The sequence below is a fragment of the Mustela nigripes genome, chromosome 1, assembly GCF_022355385.1.
Source record: "Mustela nigripes isolate SB6536 chromosome 1, MUSNIG.SB6536, whole genome shotgun sequence".
NCBI classification, from domain to species: domain Eukaryota; kingdom Metazoa; phylum Chordata; class Mammalia; order Carnivora; family Mustelidae; genus Mustela; species Mustela nigripes.
Genome location: NC_081557.1, coordinates 60,655,261 through 60,681,239, shown reverse-complemented (window position 1 = coordinate 60,681,239; position 25,979 = coordinate 60,655,261). Strand labels below are relative to the sequence as shown.

Sequence of the window (25,979 nt, the reverse complement as noted above, 5' to 3'; positions counted from 1 at the left end):
CATCCACAGAAAAAATTTGGTAAACCTTTCCTGTTTTTTGAACTGCACCTGCTTTCCCATGGACTACAGACTATCTTTATACTTTTATATTAACTACTTATTTATGCTTTCTGATTTTTATTTTCAAAGATTTATTTATTTTAGGGGTACCTGGGTGGCTCAGTGGGTTAAAGCCTCTGCCTTTGGCTCAGGTCATGATCTCAAGGTCCTTGGATCGAGCCCTGCATCGGGCTCTCTGCTCAGTGAGGAGCCTGCTTCCTCCTCTCTCTTTATCTGCCTGCCTCTCTGCCTACTTGTGATCTCTGTCTGTCAAATAAATATATAAAATCTTTAAAAAAAAAGATTTATCTATTTTAGAGAGGGAGAGTGAGCACATGAGTGGGGGAGGGGCAGAGAGAGAGGGAGAGAATCTCAGGCAAACTCCTCACTGAGTGCTGAACCCAAAATGGGGTTCAGATTCCGTGACCCTGAGATCATGACCGGCGTGGAAATCAAGAGTGGGAATTTAACCACCTGAGCCATCCAGGCATCCCTGTGCTTTCTGATTTTTAAGTCCCAGTTGACCATGAAATTTGGGAGGAAGGCATCATCAGCTACACGTATTTTTTTTCCTTCTTTGCGGGAGAGAAAGAGCAGGGGCAGAGGGAAAAGCAGACACCTGCTGAGCTGGGAGACCCCCCCACCCGAACATGGGGATTGATCCCAGGACCCCAGGATCACAACCAGATCCCAAGGTTGAGGCTCAACTGACTGAGCCACACAGGCATCCCCAGCTACACCTGTTTTGATTGACAGGACTCCTGGCCTTAGAGCTTATGCACAAAGTTCTGCTTACTTATTAATGCCCTGCTTACCACAAAAATATATACAAGTAAATAATGAAGCATAAAAAGAAAATCAGGCCCCAAAAGTGGTAAATGCAAAGTATGTGAATTATAAGGGTTTGACGTTAGCTCTGATCTCCAGGACAGTCAATATCACATTCATTACTGCACCGCAGAATACAGAAGAATTCCTCAGAGAAAATGGAACACTACCTTGCATCAAATCTTTAAAATAACTCTTCTTATTTTAAAAGAAATACGCTTTTGTTGTAAAACATTATAAAAGAAGAAATGGATATGGAATGAAACAAATACCGTCTGTGTTGTCATCATGCAGCACTAATTACAGTATTGATAACATTTAATTGTAGAGCTTTTCAATAATTTTCAATATAATCTTAAATTATGTTTATACTGCCAGAAGTTTTTTTACTAGTAGTATATTATAATCATTTTTTCATCATTGTCTTCTGTTAAACAAATGAACACAGACTTCTTCAAGATTTCTCAAAAGAACTTTGCAGTTATTGACATCTATTCAGTAGTAAAATGTGTAGTTAAGTGAATCAAGATCTATCACATGCCCATTACTGTATAACCCTTTGTTTTTTTCACACTTAGCCAGAGTTGATGTTTAAAATTAAAGACCATAGAATTTTATTAACTGAATTGTCCTCTAGTGCATTGAAATGTAGCTGACTTCCTAAAAATTCAGCTGACATAATTTTCAGCAACATGCATTGTACAGCTTAGCATCTGTAAGGAAGGAGGAATGCAGAAACACCTGGTGTTAACTTAAGGGGCAGGTGCCTGAGCTCCCTTATCTAAGTCTCCCATGTGCCCTTTGATTAAGGCTCAGAAAGGATTCTTTGCTTTCTTTTTTATTTTTTTAAATAATTTCTTTAAAATATTTTATTTATTTATTTGACAGATCACAAGTAGACAGAGAGGCAGGCAGAGAGAGGGGCGAGAAAAGCAGGCTCCCTGTTGAGCAGAGAGCCCGATGTGGGGCTGGATCCCAGGACCCCGAGATCATGACCTGAGCCGAAGGCAGAGGCTTAACCCACTGAGCCACCCAGGCGCCCCAGATTCTCTGCTTTCTTGATAGTTTACAGCTTAAATAATCTTGTTTAGGTTCTTAGCCATTGGTCAGCCAACATCAGGGAATGGGTGGAGATCACATAATGCATCAGTTTGTTTAGTTTATTTGACTCACAGAAACTACTTCGAAACTCACAGACTGTAGAGGGGAAGTGGGGAATAACAGAGGAGCCCCTTGAGATCATGGTCCTCAAACTGCAGTATGCAGATCAATCACTGATAGTTGTTAGTAAAGATTCCTGGGCCCCTCTTCAGAGATTCTGGTTTAATCTGTTAAGAGGAAGGCCCAGAAATACACATACCATCATTGTACCATTCTAATGTTCCGGAAGGAACTCCAGAAGGTTGTTTTCCCTACTCCTGAAATTCTCCTTGGTCTGTGTTCCTCAAACTTGGTATAAGCCCGTCTAGTGTTTATTAGTATGCCAGTGGGTAGGTGGAGTCATAAAATCAACATGGTGTATCTTCCTACAGTGTAAAGTTCTATGCATAGATTTGAGAGTAGAAGGGAAGTAATACTTAAAATGTAATATGGATCACAGGTGCCTGGGTGGCTCAGTTGGTTAAGGGTCCAACTCTTGGTTTCTGCTGAGGTCGTGATCTCAGGATCATAAGATCCAGTCCCACGTTGGGCTCCATGCTCAGCAGAGAGTCTCTCTCTTTCCCTCTGCTCCTCCTCCCATTATTGCGCACCTGTGTGTACTCTCTCTCTCAAATAAATAAAATCTTTTTAAAAAATGCAACATGGATCAGAATACAAAATCCACATGAGTTTTTTTTAAGTAAGCTCTACACCCCATGTGGGGCTTGAACTCTTGACCCTGAGATCAAATGTTGCATGCTCTACTGACCAAGCCAGCTAGGTGCCCCCATATGAATTTTCAGGATAAATCAGAGACTTCAGAAAAATTTCTCAATTAGGTCCATACCCCATACCTCAGAAGTCTATACTTACCTTCCTTTACTGTCAGAGCAATTCTAGTAGAATATCTTAATTAGGATGGTTTATGTTATAGCCTCTGAAAAATGCTGATAGAAACAGTTAATGGTATGGAAGGTATAAATACAAAGTGCCTATTTAAAAGATAATGTGAGTGATTATAATAATTTTTCTTAAAATTATTTATTTATTTATTTATTTGACAAACAGCAAGAGAGGGAACACAAGCAAGGGGAGTGGGAGAGGGAGAAGTAGGCTTCCTGCTCAGCGGGGGCTCTATCCTATGACCGGAGCCCAAGGCAGAGGCTTAATGGCTGAGCCACTCAGATGCCCGTGAATAATAATTCCTTGAGCATTCTCTTTCCTTATTTAGAAAAGCATTTCTGTGTTGCAGACGGACTGTCTTGTGTTGAGCCTGAGCCATTTCAGGTGCCAGATCACAGTTCTAGAGACCGTCAGCAAGGTAAGCCCCCTCTTCTCAAGGCCCTACAAACTAGGACGTCCTCCCACTCTGGTCCATTTGCCACTGAGATAAGGAAGACAACTGACGATTCCATATCTAAAGTTTTAGACTGGTTTAATCGAAGTTCTCATTCAGAAGACATTAAGTCACCTCTCCAACATCCCCAGAGAATAGAGCTGAAGGAAGAGACAGACTCAGAATCACCGATTGCTACTGCCTTGATGAGAGATGACACCATTCTAAAAGAAAATGGCTCGAAGCCTCTATTACACACCAAAGTTAAACTGAGGTCTATGGAATCTGATTCACCATTCCAGGGAAAGGGAAATACATTGCCTTCAAGAACTTGCCAAAATAATAATGTGAATATCAATCCCAAATCCATTACTTTATCCCAACAAGGCAAGGAAGATCCAGGCATATTGAAACCATGTGAAATCTATGGCCCACATCAAGGGAATAAAACTATGTATTCTAGCCATGGTTCAAAAAACAGAGGAGAAGGAAACTGGGCACTTTCCCCAATCAGTAACTATCCCTACAGTGCTCTCAAAGGACCTGAGAGAGAAGACCAGGTTCCATGCAACATTAAGAATGTTGGCAGCTTAAGTGAAGAAGAGCCTAAGCTTCGTGTTTATGAAAAAAATAGAAGAAACTCAGAAGTAAATTTTGACTCTTCAACACTTGTCAAAGAACCAAGTTTGAAAGAGAACATGAAGGCAGAGCGAGAGAGCAAAGAAGGAGATCCATGCATCCTGAAAACTCCTTTAGAGACAGAGAATATTGAGTCACTACATGGGGCTACCAAAAACAAGTATTCGAAGAAGCCTGAGGTCCAGTTACAAGAAACTACTGAGGTTCCCAAGAACCAAGTGCTAAGAGAAAAATACAAAAGAGTAAGTGAAAGAATATCTTTTTGGGAAGGCGAGAAAACTGCTGCTAAGTTAACTCATAAAGAACCCACATCGTCATGCTGTGAAAGGAAACCTCCTGCTAAAGAATATCAGCCTGTGAAGTCCGTGGACAGTTTATCTACAGGCCAGAGTGAACGTAATCAAGCCACTAGCAGACAAGTGGTCCTAGATGAGAATGGCCACACAGCCCATCTCTCCAGTTTTTATTCCTCAAATAAGCCTGAAGAGACCAGACCCCAGATATCAGGTCCATCCAAAAACTATCCTTCTGTTGACCAATCAGGTGAAGTGTCTCCATTTCAGAATAAGATAAATGAACATATAAAAAGATCGCCAGTGGCAGAGAGTTGCCATTATGAAAGGGACAGTACTTTACCGGCTTGGCAACATTCTTTGAATACTGGGAGTGCAGTACATTTGCCTTTGGAGAAAGACAAACCTCTAATCAGTGAATCAAATCCCAACTTTAAAGTTATGTCCCTAAAACAGAGAATGGATGAACCCAATACAGAACAGGTCTATAATCACTCTCAATTTGAGAATTTAAGAAAGTTTTGGGACTTAGGAGCCAATCCAAACAGTCAAGAAAATGTTGGGAAGAATACTAACACAGTAAGCCAAAAATATGTGGAGCCTTTTTATAGCCAGAAACACAAACAATTCAGTGACATTAAATCATCAGGAAAGCATATCCACGAAATAGGGATGCTTCCAGGTAAAAAAAAAATTCTGGCAAGAGAGGAAATAGAGAAATTAAATTCAAAGCATACACTCCAGGTGTTACCAGATGAAACCACATTTCCATTGGGACCATCCAGAAAGTCTACTCATCATTTGCCAGGAAACGAGTCATCAAAGGAAAATGTGGGAAAGAATATGAAATTGTTTGTTACACCAGTGTTCAAGGAGGAAAAGGATTACTCCGACCAAGAGGTTCAAGAATCCATAGTTAAAACAAGTGCTTTGTCTAAAGACTACAAAGACACTTTTAATGACAGCTTACAGAAGCTACTTTCAGAAGCTTCATCACTAGCCATGCATCCTTTGGGTGGAAAAGTTCATGGAAAACAAAAGTCTGAACCAGATATTTCTGGAAATAAAACATGGCCTCAAGATACAGGTTTTGCTGAGACTGAGGGAGAAGACAAAGGACATAAGGAGAGCATTTATGAGCATGTAGACAAAACAGTAGCTCCTCCAAAGGTTAAGCCGAACACTTTGACTGCTAGTCTAGACAAACTCCTAAAGGAAGCTACTGGAACTTCACCCTGTGCCTTGCCAAGTGTGTTGGAACCTGTTACCACTAGGATCAGCTCTGAACCTGAAGAGGGTAGAGTTTATGAAAAAGGGATAGAAGGGACAGAATGGAGTCACAGCACATCAGCCTATCAGAAAGAGCTAATAGCTCCTTTTCCAAAGGGAAGCGAAACTTTGGTAAATACAGCTCTTTCCCAGAAATCTGGAAGTGGCGAATGCCAGCCAAGCACGGAGGATGGGTGTCAGGTAGCTGCGGAAAGTTCTCACCCATCGGGTCCACCTTCCCATCTTTACAGAAAAGATTCTTTTGGGAATGTGGCCAACTCTCCCCAAGAGAGGCCTTCTTCCAGAGATGCTCATCTTGCTCCCCAGGATGAGGCATTACCTTCACAAAGGGAAATTTCAGAGACTGTAGAAAAAGTCATTCTTTCACCTAAACCTGCCTTGAATGATATAAATGTTGTATTACAAAAGCTACTGAGAGAAGCTTGCTATCCAGTGGGGAGGGAAGTAGTGCCTGGGGAAGTAAAAGCAGAATTTCCTAAAGGAGTCCAGGCAGCAGGTAGCCCACCAAATTCTACACCAGGGGCTACAATGGATGTTACAGTTCCAGACAAAGATGATTTTTGTTCCTTCAATGTCGTCCCTGATAAAACTCACAACGCTGGATCTTATTTAGCTGCTCGAGTGCCTCCATCAGAGCAAACCCGTCACTTATGTGATTCCCCTGTTACTCAGTGTGGCAAAGAGTTACCTCAGGAAGTGGCAGAAATTGTGAGGGAAACAGTTATTCAACCTAAATCAGAGTTCCTAGAATTCAGTGCTGGCTTAGAAAAACTATTGAAGGAAGCAACTGAACCCCCCTCCTCAAAATACGAAAGTGACCCAGGAACTCTTTCTCCATCAAATGTAACAGGTAGGACCGAGGTGTCTAGGCAAGCTGCTTCCGAATTCCATCCTGAGGAAATCAGAGAAACAGTAAAAAAGTCTGAGGCTCCATCAAGAACGGAGAGTGCTTTTGAAATTGGTTTTGAGAAACTTTTTAGAGAAACAACTGAAGCTCCTCCTTACCAGCTCCAGGTGTCAGTGAAGGAAGAAACTCCTGAGAAGGAGGCTTCCCAGTCAGAGCAGGCCAGTTTCTTGAGGACAGTAACCCGTCTTGACTGGACAGCCTCAGAAGCCTCTGAAATGAAGTTTAAGAGTAATGTTTTCCAATCACAAGTCAACCAGTGTGATGAAGTGCTGGGAGGTAACAAAGGTGTAACTGATTTATCAGTAGATCTTTGTGGTTCTGAAAGTTGGGTTGAGATCCCTGGAACCCCGCAGTTCTGTGTGGAATGTAAAATAGGGATCACTAAAACTATAAACCCCATAGAGGACAGGGAGGTTGCAGAGGTTCAAGAAAAGTTTTCTGGGGAGCCTGGCTTGGAAGAGGCTCCTAAAGCAATTAGTGTATCCAGATGTAGGCAACCCATTCCTCTCCTGACAAACAGAGAAAACCCTCCAGAAACAAGTATTGTTGAATTGATTCTGGCATCGCCATGTAAGAGAATAGAGAAAGAAGAAGAAAAAGGAGGTTTCTCTGACTCTGATTTTTCAGGTAGAGACTTGAGTTCCAATGCAGACAGCTGGAGAAAAACCTCCAGGGAGCATTCTGAATTTTTTAACTCATTGGTTTAATGAAATGATTTAGGGAATGCTGATGTAAAAGATGATATGGTTTTTAAAACTGGGAATAATTTGACACACGGAAATAGTGGTAAATTCTTATCATTTTAGGTCTTCCTAGCCTTTCTTAATAAAAAGCTACATTTCCTTTTATGTTCTTTAGTCAATGCATTACATAGAGAAGTTTTACCCATGAGGGAATGTTTCAGAATCTGACTTTATTCTCAGTAACAGAATTGTTAGGTTTTAAGAGTTGTGTTTTTTTTTTTTTTTTAATTTGGGGTTTAGAAAGCACTTCTGAAACATTCAAGCCAGTTTTCCTCCTAGAAATAATTTATCCTGGAAATAATTTTTTTTTCTTAATTGACAATGCACACAGAAGTCTCTAGTAAGATTTGTGGCAAGAAAGTGCCACACACAAATGGGCACAAATTTCCCTTTTAGGATGAATATTTTACCACAGTAGTGGCTAAATTCCAGAAACAGAGGGCAAGACTGGAACCGTCTTTCCTCAGAAAACTTGTGCTGTGGTGTTTTGTTGCCATCCTTTTCCTCTTGTTTTCAATTATCTGCAGAAATCTGCAGAATCTTCTCTAGAGTATGACTTTGGTCAGATGATTTCATCTGACACCACCTGAGGGCATCGCCTGGCTGGCTACATTTCTTTGGCTCCAGCCTTGGCTAGGTGAATGAAGAACTTACTCGATTACCACATTCATCTAAGTGGGCTTCGCGTTGTTGGTTTCAGCCAGGCTGGGAGCTACAGACCTTGTCTCAGTTTGCTATGGTAATCAACATGGGCATTTTAGCAGAGAAACCCAGAAGCAAATAGGAATGCACAACTCCCCGATTATAGGGATGAATGATAATAGATGCCTTCTGGCTGGGACACTTTAACCACAGTTGCAAAACAGCTGGTGTCGGTCATTCTCCTAGCAGTTTAGAAAATTTGTCATTTTCTAGCACCCCTCAGCATTGAGGAGAATTAATAAGCTTTCCTGAGTGGATGACTCGGGAGGTTTGGTTTCCTTTGCAAGTAACTATAGGGTGTCTTCTTGAAAATGAACCGAAGGATCCAACTTTAATCCTGGTTAATCGAATTGAAGCCCCTGTTACAAAGGTTGCTGGTTAGAGGAGGAAAAGTGGAGTATCAGTCTCTGAAACAGGAGTATACATCACCATGTTCAACTTCCTGAAGTAGACTTTCACTAAACCAGCCTGTGAGTGAGGAGGGTAGACTGACCCATAGGAGAGCTTGTACATTTGTCCTTACTCTGGAGACTTACCCCTGATGTATATAGCTTTGTTTATAGGGTATCAGCATAACTGATTGAATAGTAAAAAGCCTGTCTAAAAATGAAATCGTCAGTATTAAATAACCACCCAGTCAGAGCTCAGAGAAGATATTTAAAAGTTACAAGCCAATAAGAGGTACAAAATGGTACAACTGTAGTTTTATATACTCTGACCTAAATTTTTATTTTTAAACAATTGGCTGGTGGTGGACTGGAGGAGGGAGGAATTTGCTTACAATGTACCACAATTTTGGTGAGCAACCTAACATATTTCACTTGGGCTGAGCTCTTATTCAACCAATACCTCAATATGTTCCTTAAAAATTAAAAAAAAAAAATGCTCCATTGTCAAGTACTTAATGTGCTGGGAAATTATGCACATTATTAGCATATTAATGTCTCCAAGAAGATCTATAGTAAGAAACCTTTAAATTGAAACACAGAGCATTCCAAATCCAATTCATCTTAGAATCCATTTGCTCTAGAATGCCTATTAACATTGGGGAGAACTGGGATGCATTTCAGGAAAGTATTGTGTATAGAAGTGGTTCCCAAATTCATTGACTCATTAATGGAATCATTCATTGATTTAGCAACTTCTTTTTTTTTTTTTTTTTTTTTTAAGTAGGCTCCATGCCCAACATGGGGCTTGAACTCATGACCCTGAGATCAAGAGTCACATGCTGTATCAGCTGAGCCAGCCAGGCACCCCTAGCAAACGTTTTTGAAGTGCCTATTGCCAGCCACTGTTCTAGGCACTAATAATGTAACAGTGATGAATGATCATATTCAGACCAGAGCTAATCCATGATGGAGTTTTAACTGTCAAAATGAAAAAGTTAAGATATCTAGAGATTTTTTTTTTGTAACATTAGATATATTTAATTTAAAAAACTGTTCTTATTTTGAGGATATGCCCCCCCTTCTTTTTTCCTTTGGTCCTAACATGCCTTTTTTTCCCCCCTAACATGCCTTTAAAAAAATATGTAGTTATTAGTACATGATATAACCCCCTACACACTTTAAAATGACATAATAAAATAAAAAGTTGACTACCTCATGTCATTTCCCAACATTTTGTTGGAAATTTTACTAGCTCATGAATCCCCAAGGGCCTGCAATCGTTGATTTGGAGAATTCGCCCATCTGTGTACCTGATTATACACAGATGTTAAACATCTGAATCCTGCCTTCTATGGTTTTCAGCTAATTGTTTTAATGCTCCTAAAACCACTTTGTGGTTGTCTTCAAAAGCTAGAAGTGAAGTGGAAAGATTCAAAGTCTGGCATAGAACAAATCATGGGCCTAAAATAGAGGTGTGGATGGCTCAGAGATCACTTTTCTATTCATGTGGTTATCTTGTTCCTTTATGATTTATGCTTGCAAATACTTCTTGACTAGGAAAATGGTTTTTAAAGGATCTGCAAAGAGTGGAGAAATTTTGCTTTTTTTTCTGAGAAGTGTTTCATAGTACAGAGGCTTCTGACTCTCCACCTACAACACCAACGTCCATTGGTTCTTAAGAGTTAGGATTTGGGGGATCTTTTTTGTATTGCGCAGTGTTCAACAATTTTGTCTCGTAACAGGTTCAGAAGAAGAACCCAGTCCTGTCTTGAAAACTTTGGAAAGGAGTGCTGCTAGGAAAATGCCTTCCAAAAGTCTAGAAGACATTTCGTCAGATTCACCAAGTGAGAATAAAGGTTGCCCCATTGTTCACGCCCCCCGTCTAAGCTTTAAAATGCTCATGTGCTTTTCTGTGGCCTCACTGCATGCTTTCGTGCACTGAAGCCCCTGAGGCGGGGGTTAACAGATGACTGTAACCTTTCCAGAGTGAGCAGAAGAAGCTCATCCTACAGTGACTGGAACCTTCAACATAGTGCCTGAGGTTTGGTTACTAGAGCACTAGGTTTCCTTGGATTGAAGAATCCCAGCTCAAGCGTTTCAAGTCCAGTGAGTTTTAAATGACTGGGGTAGCTGGTGGTTCTAGTAAGAATAGCTAACCTTTATTGAGCACTGTGTGCCAAGACGTGGCTAAGTATTTCACATGCATTATTTCATGTAACTGGCATACAGAACCCTGTGAGAGATGATGGTTATTCCCATTTTACAGATGAGGCAAATGAAGCTCAGAGAGGTAAAGTACCTTGTTTAGTGTCACGCAGCAGAGCTGTGAATCCGAATCAATAGTCTGCTATCAAGAACATTTATGAGGTGATCGTCTTATATATGACAGTGTTGGATGTCTGACGAGTTTTGCATGATATGGAGATGAGTTGGTCCCTAGCTTCAAGGACTGTCCTTTCTCTTTTATCCCTTCTCTTCACACATTTCTTTTGGATACTGGAACTAGAAGCCCAAAGACTACCTGGCCTGCAACACATTAGGCACACTGTATGCCCCAGCTGTTGCTGTAATTGGTGAAGGACTTCTTGAGTACTAACATAAAGCATTATACACACACACACACACACACACACACACACACACACACACGACTTGCAAGTTGACTTAGAAATCCTGACTTTTAGAGGGTTTGCTCTTAATCATTTTTAAGCTAAGAGGCACCCCTGGGAGTGCAGAGGGTCATGAGAAAAGTTACTGAATGAAAGTTAGTCATTGCCACACTCATATGCTGGAAAGTTGAACATTGTCATGTTTAGTATATGCTTCGGCTATCTGCATTTGAAACTAAAAAGTCAGAATTTTAAAAGAAAGGGGGGAAAGCCACTCTATTAAATAATTCCTAAAAATCAGAGATTTTCAGGGCTCTGAGGACAGTATTCCCATTTTGGAATGCAGTTCTATCCCTACCAGAGATCTTGGAATCTCAGGGTTGGAAGTGACCTTGAAGATCATCCATTTTAAACATCCCCCAATGCAGGAATTCCCTATAAAGCCTCCTCAACAGGTGGCGAACCTCCCCACATCCGCCTGAATGCTCCCACAGAAAGCGAATCCTGCCCTTTGTTGGACCGCCCTAATTGTTCTTCCTGATGTTGGTGATGGGTCCCCCGGGGGGGGGGGGGGGGGATACCCAAAAAACAAAAAACTCAGCAAAAACTGTCCAGTTTGGCAAACCTCTTGCCTGTGAGGCATGGGGCTATTTCCATGGTGCAGCTTTAAAATACTCAGGAATGTGCAGAGTTAAAAAAAAAAAAAAAAAAAAAAAAAACACCATCAGCTGACGAGTATTCCTGCACGCTCCTTTCCAAATACCGATACCCACTCTCACACTAGCCTGCCAAGATTCCACTTAGCAGCTGGTCCCCAGTTACATCTCTTCAGTTGACTTCCCAAGCAAGGCTCCCAGAGGCATACACAAACGATGATGCATGCACAGAAATATTTGCTAATGACCATGGGTTTGAGAAGGTGTTAGTCATGGCTAGCATCTTACCCTTTCCAGAAGAATAGAGAGGCTGTTGTTGCCGCCCTGTGTTTTCTCCTGCTGCTGGCCGATTGCTTGCTCTTAGCTAACCCTCTAACCCTGGGGAGTCCGTGTGCAGCAGTGTGCTGATGTAAGCTGCATCGGGGCTGAAATGGGAGCTCCCGCTATGGCACTGGTTCAAGTAGCTAATCTAAAGAGAAAGTATTTTGGGGAAGACATCTTGGTTGCACCCCTCACTGCATCTTGACTAATTGCTTCCAACTCCGTGGGCTTCCAGGGACAGTCTCATTGTTCTCTCTCGCCAAGGGTCAGCCGTGTTAACCATTTGTTAATTTCTCCTGAACAGATCAAGCAAAAGTAGATAATCTGCCAGAAGAATTAGTACGTAGTGCTGAAGATGGTAAATATCTTTATGTATTTGCATGTCTGTCTGTGTATTAGGTTCTGGGGCGGTTTGGGCAGTCACTGGGACGCAGCTGTTGGATAAATAGAAGAACGTCATTTGCCACTATGTGATGAATGGTGCCTAAGTTATTATAAAATGGTTCTGACTCAATGCATTTAATACTGTTTATATTCTCAAGTCTTCTGCTGGTGATACTGTTGTAAGGATCGCATCAGAGACCTTTGGAAAGCGAGGGTTTCTATAAATAGGAAATTGTATTTCTATAGGTATGAGCTGATTTTTGCTCTGACTTGCAGAACTCCTTGTGAGGGCAGGAAGCATCGGGTGGGTTCTGGGTTAAGTTATTCCTATATTTTTCTCATGTCTCAGCATTTGGAGCTATCTGGGCATAGCTGATAAAGCTTTAACTTCAAAGGGAAGAGTCCCAGAACCAGAGTCAGGATCCTGCCTTGGCTCATTTAAATAGCTAAATATAGACTGAGGTAAAATTAACTGGTTCAGAATATTAAGGAGCCCAGAAGATCTTGAAGTTTGTCAGTGGATTGAGTATTATGTGGTTCACTTACAAAATATACAGGGTAATAGTGGTATAGTGGGGGAAGGGATGGAAATGAGTCTGATTTTTATAGTTGAGCATTTATGCAAATGTGTAATTTATATTTGTACACCGGAATTGTGTTTTCTAAATTCCCTTTACTATAATAATAAAAAATGTCTATGAACTAAGCTTCCCCCATAAAATGTGGCATTAGCACTCCTCAAAGGTCATTGCTTACTTTTGTGTGATAGTTTTGTCTTTCTCATTTTATGCTTGCAACAACTTCGTGGAAGTGGGTGGGGCAGGGATTTTCATTTGCAGATAAGAAAAGCTCAGAGAAATGAGGTGACTTGTCCAAGATCCTATAGCCAGTAGGTCAGTGGGGGCAGGGGGGTTGAGGGGGTGGTAGCAACTAGAAGTGCAGGTTTGTTACTCCTAATGCAGTGCTCCTTCCATCCCCCAAGCTATGTGGGCTCAGTGACTTAGTAGAAAGATGCCAGACATCTCCTATACTGGATGTTGGATTTTTAGTTGAATAGAAGACCCCTAAAGGAGGTAATGAAGAGTCACTCTGGGGAATAGATAAAAGCACGCTGAAAACCTGTCAGATGTATTCTGCAGACTCTGTTGTGAAACTGACATGTGAGCCTTACTTTCATGTCTCTTTAATCCTTCTTGTAAAATGGTATTTATTCTCAATGTTGCTTTTCTGAGTAGATCAAAAAACAGATCAGGAACCAGACACAAATGAGTGCATACCAGGAAGTGAGTAGCAGGATCTTTCTCACAAATGACTAAATGTTGCCACTTTACATGGTGTTAAATATACTGAAATAACTAACACTATTAATCATGCAGTATTTGTTATTGGTACTAAAACTCTTGCAGCTTACAAAACTATTTCATTCTGACAGGGGTTTTATGAAAAAACATTTTCCTGCCACCAGTGTTGAAAGATTAATCTGTGGTTTCGCTATGGGGGAGTTACATATTTTAACATTTTTTTTGCAGACATATATATGTACTATATAAATGTGTAATTGCTGGATAGTATTATACTTCTGTAAGGCTCTCTGCCCTTTGAGTCTTTTCTTAAAATGAAGTTGGCACCTTCTGTTATCACTTGGCTTTATGTTGCAGTCTGGTCTCAAGTACTCGATTTCTTGTGGCCTTTACATAAGACTGTAGACATAAAACAATTTATAATGTATTTGGACCTAAGAAAGAATTGTGCTTTTACAGTTAGTGAGCATTATGGTTGTATATGCCTCTTTCCCTACCTATGGAAGCAAATTGTATCATGTCCAGGGTTTAAGCTCTGAGGTTCAAAGCAGGATTCAGTCTATATTCAATCTATAAAGCAAGTGAACATCTGAATCTTAAGAAATAAGTATATACTTGTGGTGGCTAATGTCCGTCCACTAATTTATATTCACGACCAGCCAAAGATAATGATTGTTTACTCTTTTCTGTTCAATCTTAAGATTGCTGTACTTAACACTGACTTCTGTCTCTGGGACAAATAGCACATTAAGAATGTATCTGTGGGGCCCAGCAAAGCATGCAGATATGCGTATGTGTCTTCTTAGCTTCCAAGTTTCAGCCCAGTTGCATAATGCTGGGCGCTGGAGGTATGAAGATAATGATACACATGTCTGCCCTTAGGAGATCACGAGATTTATATTAATAGTTGCCCAGTAGTCCGGATGTGCTAATACATCTTAATGAGAAGAGCAGCTAAATGAGGGAGCCATTTGATAGAGAAACAAGGTGCTTTTGCTAGAAGGCCATGACATCCAGCCTGAAATCTGAAACTTTGCTCAAGAGGTCTGCCTGCCAGAGGTGAAGGTGCTGAGCTTTGGCCCATGACCTGAGCAGTTCTGAAGAAGTACATAGGCAAAAAGACAATCCAGGTTTCGGCCCCTGTTGCATGTTCTCTGCCCAGCTGCTGCAGAGGAGCCAAGACTTGTGTCCCTCGGGGCTGTTGGGTACAGAGGTTTCTCCAGTTGCTTTTGAACTGGCAGATACTCAAGTTCGATCATCTTGTTTTTATCTTGTTAGGTTTTGTTCAACATTTAGCCCGAGGAGTGAAAACAATGCATGGGCATGGACATATATGCCAATGTATCTGTGTCTTTGCTCATGACCAAGCTTAGTTAGGTCAGGCCACAAAGGCTATCATGTAGTGAATTCTGGGTGGATTAATTTCTCTCTCTTTTTTTTATGGTATTTTCCAAGATGACTCTTAATGTATGGGCTGAGATTTTTTCTTTCCTCTACTGAAGAGTGTATTTTTACCATAAAACAAAATTGAAATACATGATCAAGACATAAATTACTAGAGCCTAATATTTGTAAAACTGGCTACATTTGAGTAGCAGATATACATTTTGAAAATAATAGGCAGCAGTACTATGATAAAAAGTTTTTGCATTCTTATTGGGCTCTACTGTGTCCTCATGGGACCTAACCTTATACTACTGCAGTGCAAGTCACCCAAATATACCCACATACACATTACTGTTTAATGGGTTGTGATTAAAGTAGGTATCATCTTGTGAGTCACTGTAAATGGATTTTGATACATTTGAGAGCCAAAGGCTAGAGGCGAACTACTATGTGAATAAACAAATATTTATTATGTATAGTTCAATTTTCAGTTTTTCTTCATTAATTTTCTTTTAACTGAAGATGAATTTAGCTAATGCTTAGGGCTTAATTTGAGCCTCTTGAGTTATATATAGAAATATAATTTTATTTTTATTTATTTTTCTGGTATCTGTTTCACTGGTAAAAACCAAGACAGTATATTTGTATCACATCGAAAAGGTAACTTAAACATTATCAGATAATATTAATTTTTAGCACATAATTATATAGAGCATGCTCTGTGCTGGGCACTGTTCTTAGGGCCTTGAAACATACTAACTCATTCAGTATGCAAGCTCTGATTCACCATAAGAAAAGCTTAGACACCAATTTTTAGATAAAGGAGATAGGTTTCTAACTAGAGTTATGCAAATGAGGAATAGAATTCATCATCTCATTGTGACTTCCACACATATCCTTACTGTATCAAAAGGTACCTAAATAAGGTGTCTGATACCTTTCTATCACTAAAGTATCTAAATAATCTGTTTTCAAAAGATAAATAGTTTGAGCTCATAGTCTTTCATAATTCTGAGTGAGAAACATTATCAGAGAAGTAATCCCCACAATCACAGAACAAACAAGCCTTCCCTTCCATACTCAATAGCCAGGACACTGTTATGATTGAGTTGTGTCCAGAGATCCTTGCTGTCCAATGAAATAGTTTTCCAGCCTGTGGCATGTTTTAAAAATACATCCCAAGGAGATGAACCAATAAATCACACATCTTGTGGTTCCAATCTCTGGTGTGGGAAATAAGTGAGTGCCCATTCACAATGGCAGTATGTTTTAATATAATTCAAATCCAGCTCTGGATTAATGAAACTAACAGTCTTGATTGTTACTTTCCATTGGTTCAACTCCTTGCCAGTTCTCTGTATAATTTATGAAAACTGCATGTTGCTTATCTTATCCTGTGCATGTAAACTATTGTACCTTTAATCTTTTTGCAAAAATATCTCGTTCATAGAAGAAACAAAAGTGTTTTCAACTTATGCTTTATGTTTGTTTGATAATGTGAGGATAATTTTGAATGGAAATGCTGCTGTTTAGTTTCCACAGTGCCTTCACCACCTGATAATCCATTTTCCCACCCTGACAAACTCAAAAGGATGAGCAAGTCCGTTCCAGCATTTCTCCAAGATGAGGCAAGTCTGTCTTCTGTAATTTCAGAAAAATAGAACCAAATAGGTGCATTTGCTATGCCAAGGTTGGTGTGTTTGTATTCAGCGGTGGCAGAGACCAAAGAGGTCAGCAGGACTGACCCCTGCCTTTCCTATCAATAGAGGCAGTGTTGTTGATCCTGGAACAGGCAAGGCATGTCTCATTTGACTCAAACAGTAAGTCATTTTGGTGGTGAAGTCAAATTGCATTGATTTTTGGAATGTGACTTTTGTTTCAAAGTGGGTACAAAATAAGAAATCCAGGCAGAAATATGTTGGCGTGAGCTAACCACTCTGTAGTTTCCAGTAGAGCTGATCTGTGAGAGCTTCATCTAGGTAGCATGAATAGCTTGGAAGCATTTGTTAAACTGGTAAAGTGACAAGGACATAACAGACTTTAAGGATATCTGTTGGGTGTAGGTCGTTGACGTACATTATCTCATTTCATCATCCACCATGCCTGGAAGGTAGGCCCCATCATTGTTACCAGGTATTACAGATAAGGAGGTACTGCGAGAGGTGAGTAAACTTACTCGGCTAGAAAGGGGTTGAACCACGATGGAGTCTGCATCTGATTGCCGTGGTTAGCCATTATACCTGCTGTCTCAGGCTGGAGCAGGACTATTATCTTGCTATTCACTCAGTACTTTGTAAACACCAGACACTTAATATTCCTTCTGACTTCTAACTCTCACCAACTAAACGTGGTTGGTACAATTTTCTCCATTTTTTATAAGTGGGAAGTGCTTGCGAGAGCTTTCCCCCACTTTCTCCCAAATCCAACAGCTGCTAAGAAGTAGATCTAGGACTTCAACTCAGGTCCTTTGACTTAATTAAGATTCCGTGTTATGGGTGGAGGGATGGGGAAGGAGTGCACTTGTAATGAGTCCCGGGTGATGTATGGAATTGTTGAATCACTATATTGAACACCCGAAACTAATATAGCACTGGATGTTAACTAATCAGAATTAAATAAAAACTTAAAAAGCAAAAAAAAAAAAAAAATTTTTTTTTAAATTCCATGTTCTAGCCAGAGTAGTTAGGATCTTGGAGTCAGACATTCCTAGCACTGGCTGTGCTACTAATTTGGTGTGTGTGACTCCAGGCGAGTTCCTTAATGTCCCTGAGTCTGGTTTCCTAGTCCTGTCTCATTAGGCTATGAGGAGTCAGCAAGATAATGTGGGGGAAACATACAGCAGAGTGCCTGACACAGGGTGAATACCAGTAAATCCTAGCTGTTACTCTTTGCAGTTTGGGTCTGATTTTTGAGGGTGAAGTAAAAAGCATTATCCTCAAACATTCTCTTAGTAGATGAAAGGTGAAGAAAGTTCTAGACAACACACAAATTAGGTACCACCTCCCTGACCTCCCGGGCAACCCTCTGTCTATTCTTGGGCCTTAGAGGAGCTATATCTGCAAATGCATAGCCTTCCATATGCTTACCAGCCCAGGTTACAGTTCCTTTGAAAGGAATCCCTCATTCTTTGAAACTAAATCCTTAGTTGGAAGCCAACAGTAGGCAGCCTCAATGAGTTCCTGCTTTCACACCTTTGTAAATAGGCTTTGGTCTTGGTTGGCCATATGAATGAGGTGTGTAATTACTTAAAAGGCAAGCGACCCCAGTTCCTGGTCTTCCATTTTTCTCCTCTTTCAGTTTTAATGTGCCACCTCATCACTCTACACAATAGAGAGTCCAAATTGAGTTTGTGTATCAAAGATGCCAAATGAAGCTGTAGAATTTTACCTTTCAAAGCACGTGGGTCAGACTGAATGTTAAAGGAAATGGTCATGAAGCCAGGCCTTGCTCCTCCGTCCACTCTTTCTTCGAGGCTTAGCATCAGTCACGTTCCTTGAATTCCTGCTACGTGGATATCGGCGTTCCAGTTCAACAAGACAGGATCCCATCCCTCAGCAATTTACTCGTGTCCTGATACACTAGATAGAGCATAGTACATGCTGAAATAGAGGGAAACAGTACATGCTGCCAGCATGTGGGGAGAGAAGGTCATAATGGACACATGGTGGTGTGGGGTTTTTTTAATCCTTGAGGGAGGGTTTCTTATCCATATAAGTGATAAATTTTATTTTTCTTTAACTCCTTCCTTAATCTGCATTAGAATTGGCATCTGTTTTATGATACATAATTGCATGGCCCTGGGAGACGTTGGCATGTACTAACTCCTCCATAAAGGTATTTCCCTAACTCCACTGAACTGCTCCAAAAACCCTCTAACCCCCAAAGGAGCTCATTCTGAATCATAGATTTTTAAAGCTACCATCTAGTAAACTTTAGCTCTAAAGATAATTAAATGTATTATTGCCCCCCCCTTTTTTAAAGATTTTATTTATTTATTTGACAGAGAGAGATCACAAGTAGGCAGAGAGGCAGGCAGAGAGAGAGGAGGAAGCAGGCTCCCTGCTGAGCAGAGAGGCCTATTCGGGGCTTGATCCCAGGACCCTGAGATCATGACCTGAGCCAAAGGCAGAGGCTTTAACCCACTGAGCCACCCAGGCGCCCCATCCCCCCTTTTTTTTTTGAACTAGGAAAATATTTCCTGGGACATATTTAAAATAAGTATCTTTGGGTTTTTTTGGGGTTTTTTTTGTTTTTTTCAAAAAATGTATTAAAATCTACTGTGGGTAGAATTGAATATACTTGAATAAATATAATTTAGTATATACTTCCTTATAGCATTAAAAATATAAACACAATAGCACTATAGAATTACATTAGAGGTGGTTTAAAATTTTTAAAATTTGTGTGTATATAACTTTTAGTTTAAACAGGTCAGTCACACTAACATTTATTTTTTTCTAGTTTAATAGTGTCTCCAGTAAAAGATTTGATTTTTAGGGATGTTAAGGCTGTGTTAATAACAAGAGGAATTAAGCATGACATTTTATATTTTGACAGTAAATCTTAGACCGTTTGTTTTCTGGGTAAAGTTAATTTCTCATATATATCAATAAAGTTCTCCGCGTAACAGAAATGCACAATATTAAAAGAGTGACAAGAAAGCTCACAGCAGTGCTGACTTCTGTAGCGTCCTGGGCCCACTTTGGAGGTAAAAAAACAAATCACTTTGTTCTTTGCATAGCAAAGCCCTGCTGTCCTCCTTTGGTGAGGTCCATGATAGACCATCACTTCATCCCGACTCCCATTTCCTGGTGATTAGCACCAGAGTCCTTTGAGCTTCAGAAATGTTCACAGATCTCTGGGATACCAAGGTATCATGTTTTTCCAAGGAGAGATGCTGACCTTTGCTCATTCTGAATTTAAATTTTGTGTATCTTATATGATGTTTTGTAGAGTGATGACAGAGAAACAGATACAGCCTCAGAGAGCAGTTACCAGTTCAGCAGACACAAGAAGAGCCCGAGCTCTTTAACCAATCTTAGCAGCTCCTCTGGCATGACGTCCCTGTCTTCTGTATGTAAACAAAGCCTCTATGTTAATATCTCTCTGCTTCTCTGAACCTTGCTCTGCGGTGCTCCATGCTTGCTATAAAGTAGCCTCCTGTTGTATTTCCCAGATATCAAGGGCACAAGTTTTTTCTCTAACCTGCAATTAGCTTTTGGCTAGCTAAATCTTTTTCTTTTTTTAAGCACAAAAAGAGTTCATATCCTTAGAAATGAATTTTTTTATGTAAGTACTTAAAAAATAAACCCAAATTTCTAACAAGATGAACAGCTACATTGTTCCGTGCAACAAATGGGGTAACTTGTGTAAAGTCTACTTGTATCAGATATGTTTTATATTTGTTTGCAGGTATAGAATTGTGCCTGTCTTTTGGCAAACCTGATGAATAAAAGCACTGATTCACATAAGAATAGAAGTGATTCTTTGCCTTATGGAAGGATTCAGAACAGGATTTGTATTTTTATTAATATTTTTAAGATTTGTATCTATTGATTTGACAAAGAAAGACACAGCGAGAGAAGAAACACAAGCAGGGAGAGTGAGAGAGGGAGAAGCAGGCTTCCCACCGAGCAGGTCCCAGGACCCTGGGATCATGACCTGAGCCAGAGGCAGACGCTTAACTACTGAGCCACCCAGGCGCCCCTCACAAAAGGATTTTAAAAGGAAAGCTCCTTAACTATAGTTGTTCAGGTTCAATGTAGAAAATTTGACTTTACCTGGAACTTCTTTCATAACATGAGGTCATTGTGTGCATGGAGTATGTGTGTAGAAATATATCCACATACACTTATCCAGATAGTTCTCTGATATACACACCATCTCACAAGGTATGCTAACCAAATGATAAAGCTGCCCTAAAATTTTACTAGCCTGCCGTTTTTCAAACTTAAAAAAAAAAAAAAATCTGTTTAAACTGAATTTCTGCTGATGATACTTAAATGTATGGCCTTGGGAAGGCTTTCAACTGTCTTCATCAATCATCCATTCTTTACCCTTCCTGACCTCTAAAGGCGTATGGTCCACTAAGCATTTTCCTAGATTCAGTGGATGGGTAACATAGTAAGATTCCTTTTTAGTGCCTTGGAAATTTGATAGAGCAATGTGTCACTGTGATTTGTGTCCCTGGGGTTTCTCACATCCTCTTTCTTTACGATCTTAAATACTAAGCATGCCTAAAAATGGAACTCTGAATGCCCCCTACCATAAAATCCCCTGCTTTGGAAATGAGCCAGCATCTAAATAACTTTGCATTTTCACTTGTCATCTGTATCTTTTACAGGCAACTTTTTCTTAAAACATTAGTCGTGTCATATATCACGTCAGGTTGTTGGTTTTGGTCTATCTTTATGCCCTATCACCTGCTTTAAATGTAAACTAGAGAAATAGTAGCAAGCCCACATCATATTTGTGATTCTTGCACTGGGTCCATGAACAAGATAGGAAAAAACACTGCATGTTTCTAATGCCTTCAGGTAAGCGGCAGTGTGATGAGTGTTTACAGTGGAGACTTTGGCAATCTGGAAGTGAAAGGAAATATTCAGTTTGCCATCGACTATGTGGACTCACTGAAGGAGTTACACGTCTTTGTGGCCCAGTGTAAAGACTTAGCAGCAGCAGATGTTAAAAAACAGCGCTCAGACCCGTAAGTACAATTTGGAGTCACTGTTTTCTCTCAGTTATTTGTAATCTTGTAGAAATTGAGAAAGAAAGAAATTAAAGAGTGGATATGTGTGGGACTGTGCCAAAAAGAAATGTTTGAGAAGAAAAATTGGGGGAAATGATGTTTTATTTACTCTATAAATATGCCAAACTTAATAAGCTATAAAAATGTCAGAGAAGCAGAAAATATTTCAAGTGGAGGGGACCTTTGAGGCCATCTTGTCCCATTCATTCTTCTAACAGATAAGGAAACCAGGGCCAGAGAAGATAAATGACCTATTTATATAAATTCAGAGAGTCAGCTTCAAAATGGAGAATGAGGTCTTGAACCCCAATCTCTTTCCATGACTCTCAAACTTCTCTAAAATTAGAGACATGTCAGGCCATACTTGAAAATGTTCAGTGGTGTGGAAACAGTTAAGATTCTAGAATGAGGTAGTTTCTAAATTTAAATTACATTTTACAGAAGAACTTTAGGGGGAATTACCAGCTCATCTTTTAGATCATAGACTTAATTGAATTTCAGTTTATTTGCAAAAGTTAAATGGTATTCTTTGCTTTCCCTGTGCAGAAGTCAGATTCTTAGTTATTTTGCTAGCATAGGCCCAATCCTTTATGCTTTTATTATCAAAACAGCTGGGGTCAGTATCCTTTTCTTCCCCACTGAATATGGCTTGCTTATGTGTGTGCTGAGATCAATTTTTGTTTTCAAAAATCAGTAACAATACTTTTTAAATAAGTTCTTCAAGCACCAAAGCCTTTTCTCAATAGGAAACAAGCCGGTATAATTAAGCACCACATTAGAGGTCTGTCCGCCACACCCCCTACGTCAGGTAAGGCCAAAGGAAGAAAGGGTTCAGGAAATAGTCTTTAAAATTTTTCAAAACAGTATAAAATGACCAGTTCTGTTGCATGTGTTTATAATTTTAAGTATAAAAGGTGTTGCCTTACTTAACTGCTCTTCTTACTGTCATGAAATAATTATTTCTGTCAATTACCAATGCATATTTCAAGGCAGAGATGGAAACATCACTTTTATTTTCTCTGACCTTCTTGTCTGTCTACTTCTCATTTTAGATATGTGAAGACCTATTTGTTACCAGACAAGGGCAAAATGGGCAAGAAGAAAACACTTGTAGTGAAGAAGACTTTGAATCCTGTGTATAACGAGATACTGAGGGTATTTATGAACTGTCTGTCTAGGAAAATCCTAAATGATGAGCTGTCACTGTGATTTTCATGTCGATAGCTGTGTCTTCTTGGGTAGTATCTCTACAGATGAAGTCAGTCATGGAGAGAGAAGAAGGGAAAGGATAAACGTGTTCTGAGACACTGCTTTGCATGAGACCATACACCATGAACATTGGATGCCTTCTCTCCCTCACTCCCTCCATACCCACCAGGAGGGTATATTACCTGCCCCTCACACATGAGACTTAGAGAAACAAAGGAGTTTGCTCGAAGATACATAACTGAAAACATGGACCACTATAACTAAAAGAGCTAGCAGAATTGTAATTCTGATCATGTTATTGCTCTGCCCACAGTCTTTTAGGATTTCCATTGCCCTTAGAAGCATGTCCCACTTTACCGTGCCACCAGTCCCTTCACAACCCAAGCTCTGGCCTCCTCTTTCCATTTTCAGAGTCTCAGTTCAGGTCACCCTGATTGCTTTCTGTTCTTTGGAGGAACGAAGCACATTTTCTCACACTCCTGGACCTGGCGTTCTATCAGACTGGAGAACTCTTTCCCACATTCTATCCTGAACTACCTCCTCCAGCCTTAAATGCCTCTTCCTGTGAGAGGCTGTCCTTAACCCCTCCTCAGGCACCTTGTTTTATATAAGGCTTTGTTAACACTCCACACTTTAACTACTGGCTTCGTTGTCTGTTTTCCCTTTAAACTGTAAGTTCCAGGCAGGCGGACAGGGACCAGCTCCATGTCATTTAACAGCTGTGTGCTTTTGGGCAAATGACTTAACCTGTCTGTTCCTCAGATCTGCCAAAAGCAGGTAATATTAGTACCTGCCTCTGTGCTTCAGTAGTTGTGAACATTAAGAGTTAATAGGTGGAAAGTGATTAGGATACATTAAACACATGAACATTGACCTTTAGTATAGTGTCTAGATAGATACTCAAAAAATGTTTCTTGGAAGAAGAGATGGATGGACAGATGCATAGAAAGTGTGCCTGGCTCAAATACCCATATTCCTTTTTCCCCCAGACTGCTTAAGGCTGCCTTAGTCATGATAATGTAAAACTACAAATATACGAAGTGGTCCTCATTTCCCCTGTCTGAAAAGTCTGTCCCACTATTGGATTATCCTCTGAGAAAAGAGTCAGAATTAAATTAATTTTCAGTCCTTCATGGGTCAGTTTTTTATGGATTTCCTTTAGCCACTTTTTAATTACAGTTTGACTATGATATACCTCAGTACCCTAGCTATTTCTGGGTCAGCTACTTCAACCCTATACTCAGGAAAAGCCAGCTAATTTAACTGGTAAACTCAGAGAAAGGCAAGCCCGCTACAACCAAAATGGATATTCAAGTAGTACATCATAAAGCCAAATAGAGATTATTTTTAGATTAGAAGTACTATTATCCCTTCCATAATTATATATAATCTGGGATTGACTGTATTTTAGATAAAAACTGTAAGGATGCCAAATATTTTCCACTTAACCATATGAAGCAGGAAAAAACAAATATATCTTCTCTTTAAAAAAATACCTTGTTGCAGGATATCTATAGTGGGAGATGTTGTGTGTAAATGGGAGCAAGTGGCATATGGGAATTCTCTGTACTTTCTGTTTAATTTTGCTGTAAATCTAAAACTGTTCTAAAAAATAGAGTCTGTTAGAAAAAATACCTTGTCCTTCGGTAGAAAACAGACCACAGGATTAAGCTTCATTAGTGTTTTTAGGCTGAATTGGGTTTATGTTATATCTAGTTTGAACTAAAAACATCCAGCAAAAATGAATAATTGGCTTTTGTTTTCAGAGACCTATTACTGGCTATGATATTTGAACTGTGGTTTGCTTTTCCAGAAGCAGAAAGAAAATCAGCTTTTGTGAAAGATGGATTTAGCTCTTTGAAACAAGATACTTAGAATAAGATGACTTTGCAATGTTTTTGAGACTTGAAACCTAACAAATGAGAAAACCTGATCTGCGCAGATGATTTTTCTCTTCATCTCTGTGTCATAACTTCGGTTATAAAATAATAACATTCACCACTTTAATTTCCTTCTTTGATCTGCAGTATAAAATCGAAAAACAAATCTTAAAAACACAAAAGTTGAACCTCTCCGTTTGGCATCGGGATACATTTAAGCGCAATAGTTTTCTAGGGGAAGTGGAACTTGACTTGGAAACTTGGGACTGGGACAACAAACAAAATAAACAACTGAAATGGTACCCTCTGAAGCGAAAGGTATGTGCAGACTTGGTTGGTTGGCTGGTTGGCTGGTTGGCTGGTTGGGAATCTAATGTATAAGAGAAAGCTACTATAATTGCATTTAATTCACAATGGTTATCCATAGTTTGGTTTAATTGTATCTTTTCACTTTGTACCATATGTCTCTCTTTTTATTTTATTGTTTTTTTAAAGAGAGGGAGCCTGTGCAAGTGTGTGGAGCTAAGAGGGATAGGGGAGAGAGAGAATCTTAAGCGGGTTTCACGCTCAGTGTGGAACCCTACACAGGACTCAGTCTCACAGCCCTGAGATCATGACCTGAGCCAAAATCTAGAGTGGGATGTTTAGCTGACTGAGCCACCCAGACAACCCTGTACCATATGTCTGTTATGCTCTTTCCAATATTTTCTATTCTTTTTCTTTTTTCCTCTCTAGATTTCAGGCTAGATTTCCTCTCTAGATTTCTAGATTTTTGCTAACTTATCTTTCAGTTTAATAATTTTCTTATCTGCTATGTCTAAAACACCCATCTTACAAGTTCTCAACATTATATTTTACAGCTTTATATTTTCATTTGATTTTTTATAGACTTCTTCTCTGCTAAAATTCTCCATCTTTATATTAATCAAAGTTATTTAAGGTATATTTCTGAAAACCCAGTATCTTAAACATTTGCAAGTTTCTTTTATCTAATTTTTTTATCTTAGTTTGGTCATTTGGTCCTTTATCCTGGTATGCCTGTTTATTTTTTATTGCACACTAGACATTGTATATTAAAAACTTTAGAGTTTTTAAAAATCCTTTTGAGAGGATTTTCTTTTGTTTCTGACACACAGAGTAGGGATAGACAATCTAATCTGAGAATAAACTGACTGGAAG

At 39.6% G+C, this 25,979-nt stretch overlaps 1 protein-coding gene across 11 annotated transcripts in view; it reads left to right on the top strand.

Annotated features, from left to right (window-relative positions):
• Nucleotides 1-25,979, top strand: part of SYTL2 (synaptotagmin like 2) — a 120,121-nt gene that overhangs the window by 85,814 nt on the left and 8,328 nt on the right. The window contains exons 8-16 of one of the 11 annotated variants that reach the window (XM_059412192.1): nucleotides 3,260-3,328; nucleotides 10,049-10,150; nucleotides 12,197-12,250; nucleotides 13,512-13,559; nucleotides 16,497-16,591; nucleotides 19,917-20,036; nucleotides 21,500-21,669; nucleotides 22,764-22,866; nucleotides 24,948-25,118. In XM_059412192.1, coding sequence (XP_059268175.1) covers nucleotides 3,260-3,328; nucleotides 10,049-10,150; nucleotides 12,197-12,250; nucleotides 13,512-13,559; nucleotides 16,497-16,591; nucleotides 19,917-20,036; nucleotides 21,500-21,669; nucleotides 22,764-22,866; nucleotides 24,948-25,118 — 932 coding nt within the window. The other 10 variants (XM_059412184.1, XM_059412168.1, XM_059412163.1 and 7 more) reach the window with 10 other exon arrangements.